General features: G+C 35.7%; 1 protein-coding gene across 1 annotated transcript in view; it reads right to left on the reverse strand.

Annotated features, from left to right (window-relative positions):
• Nucleotides 1–16,715, reverse strand: part of ZFR (zinc finger RNA binding protein) — a 1,793,456-nt gene that overhangs the window by 1,470,608 nt on the left and 306,133 nt on the right. Inside the window, exon 9 of the mRNA XM_044085369.1 lies at nucleotides 11,581–11,639. Coding sequence (XP_043941304.1) covers nucleotides 11,581–11,639 — 59 coding nt within the window. The remainder of the gene's footprint in view (nucleotides 1–11,580; nucleotides 11,640–16,715) is intronic.

Consider the following 16,715-nt stretch of genomic DNA (forward strand, 5'->3'; position numbering starts at 1 on the left):
TTTCCAATACTTCTCATTATTATGCCCATATCTTTGCAAGGGAGCATGGTGATCACACAAATGATGCATCAATTTGAAGCTGACACTGAGACGCACAACTTTTACACTGATATGTAGGCTCTGTCTGTTACAGGTGATGAGATATTATGCTTTGTTTATTTATCAGTTATGATAACTATTATATTAATCATATTTCTGTGAATATCTCCATAAAGGAGCATCACAAGTAATTGTTAAGGTATCATTTTAAAGCTGACATTCATACTAACAAATTAAATACAAATTGTATGGGTCTACATGGTACATTGACCAAGATATTGTGCTTTGCTTTTCCAAAAAGGTAAAAAATATGCACAATATCAACATTCCTTGCCAGATATTTAATAATGACTTTGATATGCACTATCAGCATTTACACTGTTGGAAAGGTCAGTGTCTTCTGAACAACTTTTGTATTTACATTTTTAGTCTAGCTCTTATAGTTAAAGAGTTATGAACATTTGTTTTCTGTATGGTATTACAAATGGATTTTCTGAAAATGAGCTCAGGCTGCACTGTTGTTCCTATGGTGGAATTAAGCAGGCAGCTTTTTCTGAGCTGCTCCGGGGTGAATGAGTTAATTAAGTACTTAAATTATTATAAGTAAAATCAAAGAAAAATGACCAAGATAAGTATTCATTGAGTTCAAGTAGGGGAATAGAAAAGTCTATGTTTGTATTATATGTTGCTTTGTTTGGCTTATATATAATGTAAATAGTAACCCATCTTGACCTACCTTTGTTTGTGAAGAATTATTGGACTCTTTGAACATTCTGAATAAATCATTACTGTTTCTTAGTTGTTTAAGAAGCCCTCCTTTTTTTTAAATAAAAAAAGATAACAAGTGATGTACCATATCAGTTAATACTTTGAGAGATGTAGTTGTAAGAGTTTTTTTTTGGGACACCTATCTTGGAATCAGTTTTTTGTTTCTTCCTTCTAGCATCAGTCCAAATATTTGTTTCTTTTATTATTTTAAAAGTAGGGGCCATCCATTCCTTTTCCTCTGGGATAGATATTATGTTGTTATTTTTGATGAATATAGTAGCTTCTTCTAAGTCATTAAAGGTTCTCACCTCATTGGCAAAAAGTATTTTTATCTTGGCTGGAAAGCCAGCTGTGTTTTAATGTTTTTTTGTTTTAACAGTTTTATTATTGGCCAGACTTTTTCTTTTGTTCTAGTATTCTGGAAGAATAATCATTGTTGAACCTTATCAGGCTTTGATTGTATTTTAAGGGTGATTTTCTCCAAGCAGATTTTAATACTAGTTCCTTGACCAGAAATGAAAGAAATGTTATAACTATGGATCTAGGTGGAGTATTTGTTGCGTTAGAAGCAGGTTTCTTCAGTGCTCTATGTGACCTTTCAATTCCAAATGAAAGTCCCCCTTTCAAGTCTAAAAATTCAGGAATCCAGATTGTTCAGACTGAAATAATGTCTTCTCCTTCAGTGTTTTCAGGTAGACCAATGATCCTTATGTTGTTTCTCCTTTTCCTGTTTACTAAGTCATCTATTTTGTTAAGCAGCCATGTATTCTGTTTAAGCAGAATTTCTTTTTGGAATTCTTCCTCTTTGAGTCTCCCTTCAATGTCATTTAGAGAAGTCTCTATATTTGTTATTTTTGTATGGTGTTGCTGTAATAGTTCCTTAAGAGTATCATTCTGTTTTTTAGAATTTAATTTGAGGTTTTCTAAGTCCTTCTTAAAACCATCCATCTTCAAAGATAGTTCCTGTAAGGTAGATGTCATCAATTGCAGTTCTTTTTTCAAAGCAGCATCTGGATGAGAATTCCTTGAGTTGTTCATATTCAGTGACTCAATGCATCTGCAAGTAACTTGACAGGAAATTGTTGTATATCTCCACCAAAATTGATATTTATGTAGTTAGGTAGTTTGTCTATAGATTTCTGACATTTTAAACTTGAAAATAATAAAAATGTTCCTATATTATTATACTAGTTTATGGAGCTCTCATAATGCACTGCTCTCAGTTGGCCATCTAGGCTCCACCCCTTGCATAATACTTCTGATAAACAAATAAGTACCTATTACAGTAATGGAATTTCCTATACAGTTTCTCTGGTTCTGTAACATGATACTTGTTATATTGTACACACAAATATTTAGACACTGTCAGACTAGATTTTTGATTATTCAGTTTAAATATTTCAGGACTTGGCATTGTGAGTCCTGATATTTTAAAAGGTTACCTTCCTAAACTGATCCATTATTGTCACTGACCTAATATATTGTTCCATGTCCACATTTCATTTATGCAAGTACAAACCATTAACTTTTGTGCTAGCTATGTCTTATATTTCTGACATTTTCTAACTTTTGCATTGCTCATGGTCTATCTGGTATTTTCTACCTCGGCTCCCTCTGAATACAGATTCTTCACAAGAATAGATAGTTTCATTAAATAAGATCTAATAGGTAAAATAACTAATCTGCTTCTTGCAACAGACAGTGGCACACTTAAAGGTTTAATCTCATAAAAATATAGCAAACACATAGACCATGGGTAATCCACAGATAATGAAAACCCAAGATATAATACAAAGAGGTAGTTAAGCTTCAAGACTGCTGGTGGAATACAGAATACTTACAAATGCATAACATGAATGAAGCTGATAGCATAGTAAACAGAGAATAACATGTGCCATACATAACATCTGGCAGTGTATTAAAATATTGTTGTAGAGAACTATTAATCATCTGAAAGTTGGTAAGATGCAGATTAATCATCCATACTTAAGTAAATGATGCTACATTGCAATTCTATATAAGGACATCCACATGCAAAAACACACTCAAATTAAAGTACATATTTACACAGACCATACTTGTCTATTCATAAGTAAGGGGTCTACAGATGTATTTACACAAGGAAAAAACAACTGCCTACAAAAACCAAATACCCCCAAAACCTTTTGGTATTACTTCAGTATTCAGTTGTCCCAATGCTTTCCTTGAAATGCAATTGGAAATCTAATACCTGATGTGATGCCCAAAAGAGCTGTGCAATGCAACAAAACTGTAAGGTTAAACACAAGGAACGCTTCATTACTAAAACACAAATGAAAACAAGCATGCAGAAAGCTAGCATATCTTACAAGGAATGACATATGGTTCATACCTCTGCACACTGGCTGCTATAAAATTGTTTTTATACAAAATTATTTTTACAGAAATTTGACTGGAAACTATTAGCAATGATTATAACTTTGATCTGAGAGAAATATATGTATTTGATTTTTCTATAGATATTAACTTGCATATAATAGCATTTATATACATTACTGTACTTATACTTTAATATAAGCTGTTGTCTTCTGTGCTATACAAAACAGCTTAGAGGAGAAGATGCTTAAAACGCCTCAATCTGCTCAACATCTGTTGCCTTAATTACTCAGCGTTACTTGCCTAATTATTGGAAAATAATGTTAATGAGCAGATTTAACTCTTCAAAATGTTCTGCATTTGTTAACAAAATATGTAAATGCTATACTAAACTGACTTTTAAATCATTTCAAGCATTTTTCATCTCCCATTGGTATAATGAATACAAAAACTTTATCCGCATATTTCAGAATATGGCAATGAAAAGTACTATATGCAAATTTGTAAGTACATGATACTTAAAATATAATCATAAAAGAATGCTTCCTGTACACAAGTTAGATGTTAAATGTATATTCAAAGTACTAGAGGTATTGATAGTAACATACATACATTTGTAATACAAACAAACATTCACTTAAAAATACTCACTTATTTGTATACTTACTCTCATGCATAGATACATAGAACATATTCACTCTCTTAATTGTTAATACACATATCAAGTACCTACTCATAATTTACAAACACGAACACATAGTTATATGTATGCACATCCATGTAACTATATTATGCATATATAAACACATACAATATACACAAATATGTAATTTTAAATTGTAGCATGTTTTAATTATACTTCCATATTCTATTACTTTCACCTTTTCACCTATGTTATTAAATAAGTTTTCAAAGATTTATGACATGTGATCCTGATATGTATTGGTGTTATGATGTCTATAGGTTAATGTGTTGTAGGTGTTGTCGATTTTATTTATGTCCTCCATATAAATGCTTAAATACTAGGTTATTTATAGTATTTTCTATAGTATAATTAATTAGAAGAAATGACTATATAAAATGTCTTGATCAAATAGAGAAATTTGAAATGCATTATTTCTGGGATATTTTTGACATATTCAGAAATATAAACTATCATTCTTTATTATTAACATTTCCAACTTTATATTTCTATGATCTGAAATATTAATATTTCTCAAATTAATACTTTATATTTTTCCTTTTAGTATGACTTGAGTGTGCTATAAATAGTTATAATTAATAATATTGTTTTAAATTAAGAAGCAGTAGCAACTGTTTAGCTTGGTGACATTGGGATGGGTTGGTTTGTGTGAGAGTTGCATGATTATATCATCAAATCAGGGTATTTTTGTTCCATGATGGGAGGTTTGAATGTATGCAAGTTTAAAATTTTGCTTTTGTTTATTTATTTATTTATTTTTTCGTATCTGTCCTTAACAACAATTATTAGTACTTGGTTATTATATTTTAAACTAAATCATCTTAAATCAGTGCATTTACGTGTTCTAATGAATGTTGACATATAATTGTCTCATTAAACATCAACAGACTTAATAATCCATTGAAGGGGAGTAGCTTAAACAAATATTTAAAATTGCATAAAGCACAATTTTCTTATAAGAAATGCATTTGTTATCTGACAATGTAGATAGATTGATGTTAAAAGATTAACTCCTGTGAACTCTCATTTTAAATAAAAAAGAGAGGTACTCTTATTCTTTAGAACATTTCATTACCTATGTCTAAAATATTAAATAGCTATTCAAATAAAAATGACGTGTTGGGTTTAGCAGTAGTAGAAATTGACAAAAAAAAACTTATACTTTTGTGAATTTTTACTGGATACCTGGAATTGGAGCCAAAGTTGCTAAGAAATATTTGGATATTATAACCTTATATACAAAATGTGACTTGATTATTGCAGGCAATTTTAACTCCATTATTTCTAGTATTGACACAACTACTGATAAGGTTCCTAAGTTATCCATAGTAGCTAAAAACGTAGATCATTTTATTAATTCTCAACATTTGAGAGATACCTATGATATTAAATCAACTAACTCTCTTAATTTTACACATTATTCTTATAGATTTGGCAGCCAGACAAACATTGATAAAGTTTTACTTCTAGTAGTTTATTTACTAAAATTTAATATGTATCAACAACGTCATGTCCTTTATCTGACCACAATGCAATTACATTTATGTTAACATTAAAGCCAAGTAATTTGATTTGCTATCAGAGAATCCCTGCTTAAAGAGTAAAATTAAAAGACTTTAAAGCACCATGTTTAAAAGAAATAGATCAACACATTGAAATTAATAATAATGGAGAACTTTCAGAAGTAATTCTCTGTGAGCTTATCTATACAGAAGAATTAAAAATGTGTACATATGTAAAAAAAGGATAATGAGTTGATGTCTTTGTAGTCTAATATAGATAAATTGAAATCCAATTTAAAACTTTATGACAAATTAGCAAATACTGAGTTGAAAATATTAAATCAGAAATATCTTGATGTACTTTACCATATAATATCAATAAAGCTAGAAAAATTAAAATTACAAACTTACTCAATAAACCCAAGAAGCCTAACAGGTTGGCTGTTAGATCTAAGAAAAAAATACTAATCATATTAAAGAAATAATTTCCAAACAAGATGATAAAAATAAAAAGTGACTGATTTAAAAGACATACTAGAATACTTTAGGAAATTTTAAGAAGAAATTAATGACAAAGGGACAGATTTAGAAATCAACAAAATAACCAATGACTTTTTGAAAGACAATATAAGGTTTAAATTAAGCAAAGAACAAAGATTCAAAATTGATAAGCCATTCTGTTTTAAGGAGTTAAAAGATCAAATTAATAGTCTTAAACCAAATAAACCCCTGATCTTGATGGTATAATCCCAAAATTATGCAAATTATTCCCAGGTAATATTTTAAATATCCTATTAAAAGTTTTTGAACAAGTTAAACATATGTCAACTACACCCCAGAAATATTTCCTGATATCTCCTATCTTGAAACCAAATGAAGATTCTAAATTATGCTCTTCTTACCATCCTAGTTCATTATTAAATGCTGATTATAAAATATTTATGTCTATTCTTGCCAAAAGATTGAACCTTATTATGCCAGAATTAATAAATGAAGATGGGACTGATTTTATACTACATAGAAACGTTCAGGATAATATAATTAGGCTTAATACTTTAATAGATCTGGCTAAATAAGTCTAGATATAAATAAGGCTTTTGATTCTATTAGTTAGAATTATTTGTTCAAAACACTTAAACAATATGAATTTTCCCTAGATTTTATAAATCTTATAACTAATCTATATAGTGACTCATTCTATTTTATTAAAATTGGCTCTATTCTTTCTAGCTCTTTCAAAATATTAAAAGGTACAAAACAGCATTGTCACTTGTCACCACTATTATTTGCTCTAGCAATTGAACCTTTCATAAACTTTATTAGATCTAATATCAAAATTCAGGGATTCTTGATAGATGAAAGTTATTCCTATAAAATCCAATTATTTGCAGATGACATTTTATTAACATGTGGTGATGTTGAAGCTTCAATAGAAAATTTAACTAAGTCTATTTACTTTGAAAAAGTGTCAGGTTTAATGCCGACAAAACAGAAATGTTACTTATTAATAAAAAAGTTAATAATCATTTAAGAAACTATTACAATTTTATTTGGGACAGTTCATAAATTAATTATCTTGGAATTATAATTGAATCTACTGTAAAAGATTTAATAACAGTAAATTATAGTAATTTAATAGACACTGTTGCTAAAATAATTATTAATTGGAACATTTTTTATAATGTAAGATAGACTTACTTTAATAAAAATGATAATCCTACCAAAAGTACTATTCTATCTACAATCACTAATTATTCTCCCTCCTAAAAATCTTTAAGAAATTAAAATATCTGTAAAAAACAATTGTCTGCTGCCAAAATGAGAACTTTGAATATTACTCACCAGTTTAGATTTAGATCAAAATTATGTGATTTACTTGATACAACTTAACAATTTGGCTTCTCGTGTTTGATTTTGTTGTGGACATCTGTAAATAGTTATGTTTTTGTTCTAGTTATATTTAAATAATTTTGTACAATCTTTGTTTTAAAATTAATAAAAAGCTGTTTAAAAAACAAATCTACCATTATTGCCTTTTCCCCTCTTCTATCACTATTGGAGTCCCTCTGGTAATTAGTATTATTATTATTACTCCCCTTTTCCTTTGTTCTTGATTCTCTGCTGAATATCCATCCTGAAAATGAATTTCATTAGCACTCATTCGTACTTCCTGTTTCACCAGGCACTAAATATCATGGAGTCACAATTTACCTCACTATCTGTTGTCAGTTTGATAGCAATAAGAACAATGAGACAATGCAAGAACTGTCTCTTGCTCACTGACATTTGTTTGATTGTTCCTATAAATTATTTCATATGTGAGAAGTGCAAGTATTTTCTAACCTTGGAGGCCAACTTGTATTTATAAACTGTAGACTGTAATCAGCATGCTATCTCTTCCAACATCCACCTCATACAACTATGTCCATCACTTCCTAGACAAACAAATAAGCCTTCTTACACTGAGTTACTTAAAAAGTCTCTGCCAAAACCACAAATGAAGGTCTGGTATACAGGACATTCATAGTCTACAGTCAAACCCTGCTCTGTATACCCAAAGCCAACAATACTGCAGGGAAAGCTCTTTTCTCTCATACAATTGCTAGGAAATGGAATAACCTCCCCCAAAATATCTCTTCTGCATCATCTATCTTACTGTTCAAAAAGTTACTTAAGTCACACCTCTTGCAATCCTGGCTCTGTCCTTGCATCACATAATGCTTTCCTGCTCTCCACCAATTCTTCCTACATTCCTCTCTTCACTGCTCACTTTCTCTTTAATACAGTTGCCAAACACTGCCATACATGGCCTACTATGTGTAAATTATTATGTCTTATGCAATATATCTTTTGATAGCATTGGTAAATCTGGAGTTTTCTCTCCCAATTTTTGCCATCCAGGGTCTACGATGTTTAAATTAAGTTTGCTTGGAAGAAACCATTGTAAATTTTCTACTAATTGCAAGATTTTATTCTTTTGATTGTAAAATTACCAGTGTACATATTATTTGATGTGGAGCTTTTCTCCCTGGGCCTCCACTGTAAACGGACCTCGTTCCAGTCGGATTTTCCTGGTAAACAAATGTAAAATAAAAAAAATAAAATAATTAGTCAACACTAACAGTCAAGCAACATACATAGACACTACAGAAAACACAATTACAAACATGGATCACTCAATTGCCAGGCTAAAGCACTTAAGGCAGTAAGGCTAAGACAGTATATATTGTAACATCTTAGTCATAGGTAATTCCATAATCAGAAACACAGATGCACTACTTACCAGGCTTAGCAAAGAAATATTGATAGTTGGCTGCCTCTGAGGTGCCAGAATCTGTAATGTCACAAAGACCCTCAAGATTATTTAGCCGATGTACACATATGACAAGAGTAAATGACTTGAGACTAGTCTCCTTGGATCATATTTAGAGGGACATAATGGGGATTTCAGAATATGCATCTGAAATCAGGGTGAAACTTGTAGTGAGCAGTATCCTGTCATCACTAAGAATGATGACAAAATACAAACAAAAGCTTACTTAAATTCTTCTCTTAGCTATTGATGTCATTCTAAGGGGATGAAATAAATATCAGGCTGGAAGGAGTTGATTGACAATCCTGGGTGCTTTGTTACGGATGGGCTGCTGTTCTCTCATCATGTCTTCCATACATTGACCAGGCCTTTTTCCTCCTCCATACTGCCTTTTTAAGAAAGATCTATCTCCTCAAATTATCTACATAGTCAAGTGAAATCAAAGTCATATATAAAGGTAGCACTACTCAATGTTAAAAGCCTAAACAAGATGTTACACTCTTTACATGCATTCCTAACTCTTGAAAATATAGATGTCTGCATAATTACTGAAACATGGTTTCAGAACAGTTATAGCACCCCCACAGTGCATGGTTTCAATGCCTACCACTCTTTCAGACCCATTGCAGAAAATGATAGAGTTACTGGAGGGGCCATGTCAGTATTTCTAAGAAGCCATCTCAGAATTGTAAGCCAGGACAATGAGCTTGAACTGTTTCATATCTTTTTCATGCTATATAGAACTCTGTACCACATCATAGCCAACTAACATACCCGCTCCATGTAATCTTCAATCCATGAAGTATGTCTAAACAAACTGACATCATTCCATTTCAGACCTAATGCTATCCTCTCAGGAGACTTCAATAATCTTGCCATTAACTGTGAAACCTACACCACCTCAAATGAATACACACAAAGATTCCTGGACTTCATTAATGCTAGCTTCCTAGACCAACTGGTTAAAGTCTAGGCTCAAAAATATTGGTTATAATTCTCAGCACTATAGCCACCCTAGGTTCAACACCAATAGCTACCATGCCACATGTCATATCTGACCTCAGTCTGGTAACACTCAATATGAGGGTAAAATATGACCTACCACAACACCTTTCTGCCTTTAGAGACTAGTCTAAGGCAAACATAATCTACACTATTATGACTTAATGAAAGTTAAGTGCCCTTCTCACCTGGATGACCCCATCTTGTATGCTGCCACATTTTCCATTAATTTCTATGCCCTCTTCAAAGCATGCATTAAGGCATCTGCCCCATAAATACAATGCCAAATTCAGAAATATACCCCTATTGTGGACCCCTAGTATAAACAAATTATAAGTAAGAAGAAGAAACACATGGGCAATAAAAGGAAATGCAATACCCTGTCATCTTGAGAGGAATTCAAAAATATAAACAAAGATCACAGTACCAAAATCAAATCCTCAAAAAATAAGGATGAATTGAGTATCGCCAACTCTGCTTAGGACAAGCACAAAGCCTTATTCAGCTGTGTCAGAAATGTTAGACATAATGCCCAGCAGTGCCCAGAGCCAATGCATAAAAATAACACTTGCTAATCTACTGAGGACATATACAACTTATTAGCAGACAAATTCAGTTCTAACTCTACTTCCCCTATCTAATTTCCTCCATCTTATCAGTACAACAATGCCACCCCCTCTGCATATCTCTGAACAATTCCTAAACTATTTCTCCTAAGCCAAAAAATAGCTCCATGAGTTGTGATAATGTGTCAGGCTGCCTTCTTGTCAGCACCAAAAACTGTCTGGTATACTCACTACAAAGCCTATTCACCCTTTTCCTTTGCACTGGATTCATGTCAGAAGAATGGAGAACTGTGGTAGTCACCCCTCAGAACAAGGGGGAGCCACTACTGAACAAGGAAACCATATACCTATAAGCCTTACTAGCCTTATCTGCAAAACACTGGAACAGATCATTATGGAACTTATAAATAAGGACATTTGCAGTTTACAAGCTGGTTTGGGTCTGATAAAGGCTGATCTTACCTCCCAAACCTGATGGGCTTCTTTAAGCAAATCATTAATGTATTAGACTCAGAAAAACTGTTTCACACTCCATACCTGGATCTGGCCAAGGCTTTTGATACATCCCACATTCTGTCATTACCAATAAGCTAATCAAACTAAATGTAAACCCTATATTATCCACTAGATAGCAAACTGGCTAATGGACAGAACCCAATCTGTTAGTGTGGGAGGCACACTCTTTTTGAAAAGACCAGTGGTGTCCCACAGAGACTAGTACCACTTCTCTTGGGTATTTACTTCTCTGATATCAAGACTGACATCATGGGCCTGTGGCTCGCCAACTTTGCAGACGACTGCAAACTTGGAGCTACTATTAACTCCTCAACTGACTATCAGATTCTTTAGGAGGGACAAACACATGCTAGTAAGTGGTGCTTCAATCACAGCCTAAAACTAAATGCAAAGAATGCAGCATTCTGTCCTTTCATTGACCATGAATTATCCTTTGATCACTATGTATACACTGTTCCTAGGAAATCCTTTTACCTACTAATCACCAGAGATATTTCTTCAAGATTTACGAAAATGAGCATCCCTCTGTACTCCTCCCTCAGCAAGCCCTTTATAAAGCATACTGCCCCCTTTGGTATGTACTTGTCTAGGTATATGACCCAGCTTGAGATGCCACAGTGTTTTATCACTTAGATGTTCAAGGGTATATCTTCCTTAAGTGATTCACCACCTTAAAGGGCTTTCTTGCTCTTTTCAATTTCCTAAAGACTTTTGAGGGGTGACCTCTGTCTAGCCTACAGAGACTCAAAGGATCCAGTCCTATGTGACCTCCTACACATTGTAAAAAATGGGTTTATATTAGATGCTCGAAGTTACTGAACTTCGAATACGATATGATCGACACCATATCGTTGAAGTCCAATAACATCGAACACCTAATAAAAACATCACAAAAAGTCAAAAAATATACCTACTTGCTTTAAATAGGGGAGCAAGCCTCCTGCACCCCCCACACCCCCGCTACTTAAATATTTCAACTCCGAGACCACACTACATTGAAGTAAATGGAAATCTCACTTTGCGGAGATTTCCGCTTACCTCTTCAATGTTCTACGGTTTCGCTGTTTACATGTCGACAATGTCAGATTCGACATTGTGAACGTTTGCGATTCTGATATAGACCTGAAAAAAACTAATAGCACCTAAACACCAGTTCAAGAGATCTTAACTTCTGCTGTAACATAAATAGGGCCTGTTGCTGAGATAGATATTTATCCCAGAGAATCCCTCTTTTATAGAATAGACTTACTTTGGATATAAACAAAATAGGTCCCTGACTATCTTTAGGTGTAACCAGGATGAATGGATGAGCAATCATAAATGTACCCACATCTGGTCCCTCAAATCTTCATTAAAAGGTGTCAAAACTAGGTATAAATCAGTTATATAAATGGGCTATTGTGACTAAGCTAATAATGGTCCTCTGTATCAGCAGCCTAGTATTAACCTATGAAAATGAAATCCTTTCTTTGTCAAATTCACATGCACATATATATCCAACTATATCTCCTGTAACATGGCTGTTTGCATAGTACATTTCTTAAAATAATCCAATATCTTTTGCTTTTTGTCTTTACCTGCAAGGCCATTTACATTCTGTGCTAATACTGACAAATCAGCCATTCTGATAAAAGCTATTACTTCCATATATTATACATGACATTTATTTTGAATATATGTTTATACCTTGCAACTTCCATGCAAACTCTAATAGGTTCATAGGTTCATAGGTAGGTACTAGGCTATTGGCCCAAGGGCCTAAATAAGCATAGCCAACAAGGATCCCTGGCTTACGCCACCCAAGAAAGTTATTTGCCTGTGCCACTGTCGAGCAGAGACACATAAGTGATCCCCGGGGTGTATTTCATATTTCCCATCCACTCATCAAGATTTTTCTTGAAGAGTGCTAATGAAGAACTTTGCTTGACATAGATGGGTAGCCTGTTCCAGAGTATGGGAAGTCTCTGGGACAGGAATCTATCCCTCCAGCATGTCCTGTTTATTGTGATGACAAGGTTTAGGTCCCTAGAGTGTGTAGCTCAGAGGGATTGGGATTTCTTTAGGTGTAGCATGTCCAACAGCTCTGTGTTTGACATAGCTTTATATGTTAGGCAGAGATCGCACTATGGAGTAAAGCTGGAGTTTTTTGAGGCAGTCAGTGTAGGACATCTGTTTTGAGGCCGGTAATTCTCTTTGTGAGGTATTTCTGAGGCCTTTCTATTTGTTGTAGATGTCTTGTGAGGTACATACCAAAAGGGGCATTGTACTCTATAATGGATTTAATGAGTGATAAGTAGAGGGGAACTATGACCTCTTTTTTCCTGGATGAGAAACCTTTTGTGATGAGGTGTGCCACATAGAATGATTTCCTGACTACTGTGGTGATGTGATTATCAAAGATGAGACTACTGTCCACTTGTGTCCCAAGGTCTCTTATCACACTTTCGGTGTTAAGTAGACTACCGCCTATGTGGTAGTTCATGGGTACAGAGTTTTTACCAAAAGGGATGACAATGCACTTTTTGGCATTGAGCTTGAGGCCATGGCTTTGACATCAGGCATCTGTCTCAGTGAGGCCCTTTTGTAGGATGTCCACAATGTTAGGAGTTTCGATTATGGCTCCTAGTTTGCAGTCATCTGTGAACTTTGTTAGCCAAAGACCTTCTGTGTTAGCCTGTACTTCTGAGAAGTAAATACCAAACAGGAGAGGACCCAGGACTGAACCCTGTGGTACTCCACTTGTCACCGGTCTGAAGTCGGATTTGGAGTCTGCTACTTTCACAGTGTGGGTTCTGTCAGTGAGTCAGTTGGCAACCCATCTTGTGACATAGGGATTTATACCTAGTTTAGTGAGTTTATCTATAATTCCAGAGTGGGGGATGGTGTTGAAAGCCTTGGTGAGATCTAGATAGGCTGTGTGAACCACCTTACCCTCATCTACGGCTTTGGTGACAACTTCAAAGAAGTCTATCAGGTTTAGTGGACATGCTCTGCCTTTTACAAACCCAAACTGGGTGGGGTACAGAGTTTGGAGATTACCAATGTCATTGTATATAAGTTCCATGATGATACGTTCCATAGCCTTGCAGACCAGGCTCATCAGGCTAATGGGGCGGTAGTTCCTGGGGTCCGTGGTGGCTCCCCCTTTGTGGAGTGGGACAACTGTCACTGTGCGCCATTCAGTGGGCACAAAGCCTGAGGTGAGGCTATGACTGAACATGGTACTTAGGTGGGGTGCCAGTTCATTCTGTAGTTCATGTAGAACGCAGCCTGGGATGTTGTCAGGATGCTGTGTTCTTGCTTTGGAGAATGTGGTTTTTACCTGTGCAGCCGTGATTACAGGAACTTTGCATTCTTCCGGTATAGAGATGAGACCTTTAGGGGGTGAGAGGGGGGTAAAGTTAGCATTGAACCTATCTGCCAGGATGTTGGAAATATCAATTGGTTCTGTATATTTAGTGCCATTGTGCTGTAACTCAGAGCAGATCTGAGTGTTGCCATTGAGATTCTTGACATAGCTATAGAATGCTTTGTGGTTGTCCTTAGAATCAGTGGTGATTTTGTTTTCGTAACTAGCTTTGGAGGATTTTATGAGGGATCTCAGCTTTTTACTGAGACTGACCAGGGAGTTCCTCCAATCATGGGATTTTACTCTTTTCTGCAACAGTTTCTTTCTTCTGTTGTAGAGTTTGTTTATGGCAGGGGACCACCAGATTGGCTTCCTTTTTTTGGAGGATAGCATCTTGGTTCTGTTAAGAATTGCATGATCCATGCACTCGTGTAAGTGCTTATAAAGTGCATTTGTGTAGGATTCAGCAGTTGTATCTCTATTGTCCATCTGCATGGGTGTTGTGAAGTTTGCCACTTCTGTCTTAAGAAGTGTGAAGTTAGTTTTGGAGAAATTTTTTATGGTGGTTTCCCTAATGGGGGCTGGGGGCAGGATGTGGATGTCTAGGGCGATTAGCTTGTGGTCGGATCTGACCAACAAGGGATTGATCTCTGGTGTGGAACACCAGTTGCCCATGTTGGTAATGACCAGGTCTAGGATATTGCTGCCCCTGGTGGGGGTGTAGATAAGTTGATCCAAGGCATTGGAATTTATGAATTCCAGAAAACGTTGAGCAAAAGAGTTGGTAGATGAGTAGTTTTCCCAGTTAATGGTGGGGTACTTAAAATCACCCATTATTAGGGTGTTAGGTTGTACCCTAATATTTTCCAGTGTATGAAGAAATGAGGAGTGGGAATCCTGGGGCATGGTGGAGGATCTGTTGCAAGCTACAATTTGGATTGCGGTCTTGCCCAGAGTTAGTTGCACTTGTATAATCTCGGATGCATTATGCTGAGCAACTAGCCTGGGGGTGTGGATATCCTTAATGAATATGGACACGCCTCCGCCTTTAGTGTTTTGGTCCAGGTTAGGTGGCCGAAAGGTGTGGTATGAATTATAGCCGGGTATTGCAGGAGTGCTCTCTGGAGCCTTGAACCAGGTCTCTGTTACTGCACAGGTGTCGATGTTCTCCATTTTAAGGAGTGCCTCGAGTGAGTGCATTTTGAGGTTTAGACTTCTAGCACTGAGTAGCATTATCCTCAGATTTTGCTTGTTACAGTGTTACAGTGGTGAGTTTGTCATTTGAACCTTGCCTGAAAAAGGCACTATAGGGGTGGCAAGAGCCTTAGCCAGTATCTGGAATCCCAAGGGCAACAGATGCAGGCCATCTCTGGCAAAGCATCGTGATCTGTCGATCATGTCATCCCAGGCAGACAGATACTGGATCCCCTTAGAATGACACCAGTAGCTTAGCCAATTGTTGAAGTTAATCATTTTGTCCTTGTACTGTGGTATCATGCTGGGTGATGGCAGAATGCTACTCAGGGCTAGGGTCATACCTGACTGGGCTACAAGATCAGACAGCTCCTTCATGTCTCTTTTCATGTAGTCCAGGGAGGTATGTCTCAGGTCATTCACACCAACATGGACAATGAGAGAGTCATATTTGTGCTTGTTGTGGACAGACCTGAGTGCATGCATTATGTGGCAGATCCTGGCACCTGACAGGCAGCTGACAGTAACTTTCTCCTTGTTTAGCCTGGTGAGTGGAACATCAGTGTGCATGACTATAGAGTCACCTATGTCTAGAATGTTGGGTACGTCGTTATGCCTTATGGGCTGTAGTTGAGTGGCACACTGAGTTTTGTGGGCTATGTGTCATTTGGGTTGTGTTGGGGTGGCGGTTGCTTGCATTTCTGCTTTGGAGGTACCTGTTGCTTGGGCAGATTTGTATTGAGAGCCTCTGCGAATGTAGGTGTGTGTTTTGTGTTTCTATGTGTGTGTTTTGGTGGTGTAGGTTTTGAGGGACTATGTGATGAGTGTGGTGTGGTGCAAGTGTTTACCCTCTCCTCTTGATTGTCTAGTCAAGTCTTGGGAGAAGAGAACTTTGCTTCCAGTTTGGCTATATGTGTATCTCTTACAGGTTGTAGTGTTAGGTGGTAGGAGGAGAGGGTTGTCTGTGTACATGAGGCAATTGCTGCATTGCCCCAAAATGTGCAGATTCATCAGCTAGACAGGAGAAAACACTGGGAGCTGACCCTTAGACATGCCTGGATAGGTGCTTATTTATTAAGTACCAAAATCTGTTTTTCTCTAGACAAGTGAGGAAAGTTGAGTGCTGTAGTAATTTGTAGCTTATTTAGTGCTTACAACAAGTTCTGAACAAGTGCTGTGCTCAAAGAAACAGATTTGAGTGCTAAAACTAAAAAAACTGGCTAGTTCTAAGGGAAAATTTGAAGAACAGATTTTATGGCGCCGGGAATAGTTTAACCCTAGCTAAGCAGTGGGGCTCAGAAGCTTACAAACAGTCCTGGAAACAGAAAATCTGTATCTGGACTAGACTACTTAGCTGCATGTTAATGTTTTGGGCACCATGTATTAGGAACTTTAGGAAATGTGAAAA

This window comes from Protopterus annectens, chromosome 1.part1 (assembly GCF_019279795.1).
Source record: "Protopterus annectens isolate FY-2018-M chromosome 1.part1, PAN1.0, whole genome shotgun sequence".
Classification (NCBI taxonomy): domain Eukaryota; kingdom Metazoa; phylum Chordata; order Ceratodontiformes; family Protopteridae; genus Protopterus; species Protopterus annectens.